General features: G+C 53.7%; 1 protein-coding gene across 1 annotated transcript; it reads right to left on the reverse strand.

The window, feature by feature from the left end:
* Positions 1-358: 358 nt before the first annotated feature.
* On the reverse strand, positions 359-5,072 carry LOC119938513 (gap junction beta-5 protein-like). Its single transcript, XM_038758358.1, has 2 exons — positions 5,042-5,072; positions 359-1,244 (listed from the first exon to the last, which is right to left on the reverse strand). Exon 2 carries the CDS (start codon positions 1,217-1,219, stop codon positions 377-379), a length of 843 nt encoding a protein of 280 aa, XP_038614286.1. The 5' UTR covers positions 1,220-1,244; positions 5,042-5,072; the 3' UTR covers positions 359-376.
* Between the last annotated feature and the right edge of the window lie 253 nt (positions 5,073-5,325).

Here is a 5,325-nt window from a genome sequence, read left to right on the forward strand (position 1 = left end):
CATAAAGCAGTGGAATTAGAGACCCCCCACCCCTGTCTCCTGCATCTCCTTCCCTCAGTCCCAGAACACTGTGCTTTCGCCCCCTCAGGGAGGCACCAGCTGCTCTGCTCATTGACCATCCAGCTGTGGCGGATCTTCCATGTTTCTCCCCCAGCAATCCTCAAGACTGCCGGAAGCCTCCTCTGGTCCCTAGACCCCCTTTCTTTCCTCAGGCCCAGGACAACTTCTGAAACCTCAGGCCAAAGGGTGAGTCCGAGGGGTGAATTTCCTGGTGATGGATTCACCCCCCTCCAGCTCAGAGAGGAGCAGTTGACCTCTGTCCTCCCTCCCTCTATCTGGCTCTTTCTCACTAGGGGGCCCAAGGGTGGACTGGCCTTCACACCAGAGTCTTCTTCACATTGTCCCACGGGATGTCGGCATGGAGTGTGGCCCTGGGGGTGTCATAGTCGGACTCTTGGAGGAGCTGGACGCTCGGTTGGAGGAGGAATTCTTGCTCTTTGAGGGAGAAGGGGCAGTCTGGCTCGTGCAGCACGACTCCGGGGTCCCCATGCTTGCGTCCCCCCACTGCCCAGCACTCCCGGCCTCGCTTGCCCACCAAGTAGGCCACCTCCACCAGGTTGAGCAGGATACAGACAGCAGCCGTGATGACCATGAAGAGGGTGAAGATGTTCTTCTCCGAGGGTCTGGAGATGAAGCAGTCCACAATGTTGGGGCAGGGGGCGAGGGTACACTTGACAACGGGGGGCAGGGTATAATTCTGGTACAGGTGGTGGAAGATGTAGAGGAACACTAAGTCCATGCTGGCCTTGAAGATCAGACTGAAGAGATACGTCCACCACAGCCCCCCTCGCTTCTTGCCCAGGGCCAGGTACAGCCGACTCCCACCTTCTCCCACCAGCTCCTGGTGTTTTTTTTCCCGGGCCTGCCGATAGGCCACATGCATGACGACCAGCAGGGATGGGCAGGTGACCAGGATGAGCTGCAGGGCCCACAGGCGGACGTGGGAGACGGGGAAGAAGTGGTCGAAGCAGACGTTGGTGCAGCCCGGCTGGCGGGTGTTGCAGTCGAAGTCCTTGTGGTCGTCGCTCCACACCCGCTCGGCTGCCACCACGTACACCAGCACCCGGAAGATGAAGACCAGGGTCAGCCAGATGCGGCCGAAGGCCGTGGAGTACTGGTTCACCCCGCTAAGCAGCCCCTCAAAGATCCCCCAGTTCATGGCTGGGCCACAGCTTCCGCTGACACTATTGAGAGACAAAACAAGAGGTTTAAACTGGGCTTGCAAAGAGGCCAATGGGTTTACCAGCCTGCCAGTTATGATTTTTTTTTTTATTTAAACAGGCTGAGATACCCAATGGAGAGGCCCAGTAAATAAAATTAGCCATGGGGAGTGACAGACAAATGAGAAGACATGGAGAAGCAGCGTGGCCTAGTTGGAAGAGCATGGGCCTGGGAGTTAGAGGACCTGGTTTCTAATCCTAGCTCTGCCACCTGCTTGCTGTGTGACCTGGGCAAATCACTTTTTTATGGTATTTATTTAAGAACTTGCTGTGTGCCAGGCACTGTACTACGTGCTGGGATAGATAGAAGCTAATCAGGTTGGATCCAGTGCATATCCCTGGATATGCATTCCCAGAAGCAGCATGGCTCAGTGGAAAGAGCACGGGCTTTGGAGTCAGAGGTCGTGGTTCAAATCCCGGCTCCGCCGCTTGTCAGCTGTGTGACTTTGGGCAAGTCACTTAACTTCTCTGGGCCTCAGTTCCCTCATCTGTAAAATGGGGATTAAGACTGTGAGCCCCACGTGGGACAACCTGATCACCTTGTATCCCCCCCAGCACTTAGAACAGGGCTTTGCACATAGTAAGCACTTAATAAATGCCATTATTATTATTATTATTATTATTATTATTATTATTATCCCACATGGGGCTGAAGTCTTAAACTCCATTTTACAGATGAGGTAACCAAGGAACAGAGAAGTGAAGTGCCTTGCCCAAGATCATACAGCAGAAAACTGATGGAGCTGGGATTAGAACCTAGGTCCTTTGACTCCCAGGCCTGTTCTCTATCCACTTGACCATTCTGTTTCTCTGGGACTCAGTTACCTTGTCTGTAAAATGGGGATTGAATCCTACTTAGGTTATGAGCCCCATGAGGGTCAGGGAAAGGGACTGGATCCCATTTTATTTTCTTGTATTTACCCCACACTTAGCACAGTGCATAATGCAGAGTAAGAACTTAATGAATACCATCATTATGGGGAAAAATTAGACAAAACAACCACACTGACATACAATTAGCAGACACACATGCCAGTGGCTCACGGGCACCCAGGTGGCCTCTGAGTCTTTAATTCCCCCCGGAAAAGTGTCACGGAGGAGAAAATGACAAAAAGAGCCATTTGGAGGGATGCCCTGGCTCAGCCTCTTGCCCAGCCTCTGGCCCAGCCCTGGGGGTCAAAGCGATTGGTGGAGGAAAAGGGTTGAAGTTGGTTGATCTTTATCCAGGTCACATCTGGGTGCTCTCTTCCCGCAGCCTCTTTTTTTTTTTAAATGATGTTTGTTAAATGTTTACTATGTGTCAGGCACAGTACTAAGTCCTGGGGTTACACTGCTCCATCTTTGCTGGCCAACACTTCAGACTCCAGAAAGCCTCCCCAGATTGAGGGGAAGCAATCCTATAGTAAGTGAACTCCCCCAAGAGAGTTCCTTAGCTACCCTCTCGCGCTCTGCTAGACCAATCACCCTGAGATGGCAGGGACTGTGTGCCTGTTTTAATCTGTCCAGAGCCTGAGGGCCTAACCCATGAGAATGATGAACTCTCGGCATTCCCCAAGCCCTAAGACTGTTTCTGCAAAGGCTCATACCTCCAAACGAAGCCTCTCTATTCCATTCTGTCGCCGCTATCACAGCTTTGGGGTAGTGAGGGTTTTGGAATACCAGAACTCGGGGACGCAGCCAGGAGGTGGTCTAGGGGAAAAATCTCGAGACTGGGAGTCAGGAGACCTGGGTTCTGGTCCCGGCTTTGCCACTTTTCTGTTGTATGATCATGGATAGGTCACTGAACTTCTCAGTACCTCAGTTTCCTCACCTATAATAGAACAACCGTTCTCCTTCTTTCTTAGACTGCCAAACAAGGGCTGTATCCAAGCTGATTTATCTTGTATCTATCAATCAGTCAATCAATTGTATTTATTGAGCGCTTACTGTGTGCAGAGCACTGTACTAAGCGCTTGGGAAGTACAAGCTGGCAACAAAATAAATATCTAGCAAAGCATTTGGCACCCAGTAAGCATTTAATTAATATCATGAATTGAAAAGGTCACCTGGGCCTGGCCCCTGCCTCTAGAAAGAGAAACCCCTCACTCTAACTCCAGAGATGTTGCGTTCTTTTTCCAGATCCTGGGGGACACAGGTACTGTTTCTGAATCGTGAATCTTGGTGGCTGGGGCTGAGGTGGAGGCAGCCTCTGAAAATAAAAGCACTGGACATAAGGTTGTCTGGTGCCGAATCCATACTGGACAGGGGACTGGCCAACTGAAAATCAGAGTCAAACCAGGTAAATGTCCCTGTAGCGGTAGGAGAAGTTCAGTTTCCCAGGAAGGGGCTAAAGGGGGAAAGCACCTGCAGATGGGGGAGGGGGCCCCAAGAAAGTTGGCTCATTGGACAAAGATCTAGATTATTCAGTTACTGAATAATAGTAATAGCAGTTGTGTTTGTTAAGTGCTTACTATCTGACAAGCATTGTGCTAAGTGATGGGGAAGATACGAGGTAATCAGGATGGACACGGTCCATATCCCGTACAGGGCTTACCGTTAATTGTAAGCAGCTTGGCCTAATAGAAATAGCACGGGTTTGGGAGTCAGAGAATGTGGGTTCTAATGCTGGCTCTGCCACGAGTCTGCTGTGTGACCTTGGGCAAGTCACTTAACTTCTCTGTGCCTCAGTTACCTCAGCTGAAAAATGGGGATTAAGACTGTGAGCCCCATGTGGGACAGAGACTGTGTCCCACCCGATTAGCTTGTACATACCCCACTGCTTGGAATGGTGCTTGGCACATAGTAAGTGCTTAACAAATAGGATTATTATTACACTGCCCATCTAGTTTATCCGGATTGACTCTCCAGAGGGGCCAGGGATTCCTCTTGGGCCCAACTGGAGAAGCACCAGCGCTTAGAACAGTAATTTGCACTTGTGCAAAGTGTAAGCGCTTAATAAATGTAAATGTAAAGTGTAAGTGTAAGCGCTTAATAAATGCCACCATTATTATTATCAGTGGCACAAACTCTGAGGTCATTTCTGGCTTCTTGGACCCATCCAGGGAGCTTCCCCCCGACCCCGCCATGTCCCTGGGATCCTTCTGGAGAGATCGTGGTCCCCCAATGGGGCGCGGAGGGGAACTTGCTCAGGCAAGCCCAGAGCCCGGACTCGTTCTGCTGGGCTGCAGCTCTGGTAGGTTCCCCGCTCCGGAGAGTGGGATCCAAAGTGGGATTACCAAGGTGGGCAGGGCCCTTCCCTCTGCCCCTTCCCCGGCTCTCCCACCCACCTTCTCCTCCCTCGCCTATTCCCTCTATTCCCCCCCCCCCCCATCCCCTTTCCCCTGGCTTTCCCCCTTCCTTTCCCTCGCCGTCCTCCCACCGCGCCTGTCGCCCACCCACGCGGGCTGGCACGCGGTTATCGGGTCGAGGGATCGTGTCGGGGATATCCCGGCCCGGGGCCGGCGCACAGGATGCCAAGCGGAGGGCCCTGGGCGGAGCTGACACCGAGAAGCTGCCAGGCTCGGTCTGCGAGCAGAAGGAACCCGTTGCCCCTCGTCCACCGAGGGAGTCCCGGGGCGACCGTCCATCCGGCTCCCTCCTCTGACTGGAGCCTTGAGGGCAGATGATCCCTGCCCACTTCTGCCCACTCCTGCCTTCTCGGACCCTCGGTTCACACTCCCCTACCCCCTTGAATGTTATGTTGCTAGATGTGCCCAGCTGAAATGGGTCAAGTCCAATGGAAAGGGCTCCCCTGGGCTCCCCTAGCCCGGCAGCCCCCTTACCTGGTAGGCTGCAGCCCCACTCCCTGCCCGCTGGTCCTGGCGGCGGCAGGGGTCCGGGCCCTCTTTCTCCGGAGAGAGGGCGGCAGCGGTGGTGGTGGAGGCCGGCTGGCAGGGGAGGAGTCATTTTCCCCAGGACGAGCTCCCTGGGTGTGTCCGGACCTTAAGGTGGAACCGGGGCGAAGGCCCAGGCCTCGAAGGGCTCGGTGAGCGGGCCAGGCCACGCGGCAAGGAAGGGCCAGGGACGGTACCTCATGCCAAGGGGGGCATGGATCACAGGGGGCCTA

The sequence above is a fragment of the Tachyglossus aculeatus genome, chromosome 16 (assembly GCF_015852505.1).
Source record: "Tachyglossus aculeatus isolate mTacAcu1 chromosome 16, mTacAcu1.pri, whole genome shotgun sequence".
Lineage (NCBI taxonomy): Eukaryota > Metazoa > Chordata > Mammalia > Monotremata > Tachyglossidae > Tachyglossus > Tachyglossus aculeatus.

Excerpts from the sequence above, each read along its gene's own strand:
- LOC119938513 (XM_038758358.1), bottom strand. The coding sequence starts at position 1,219 with ATGAACTGGGGGATCTTTGAGGGGCTGCTTAGCGGGGTGAACCAGTAC.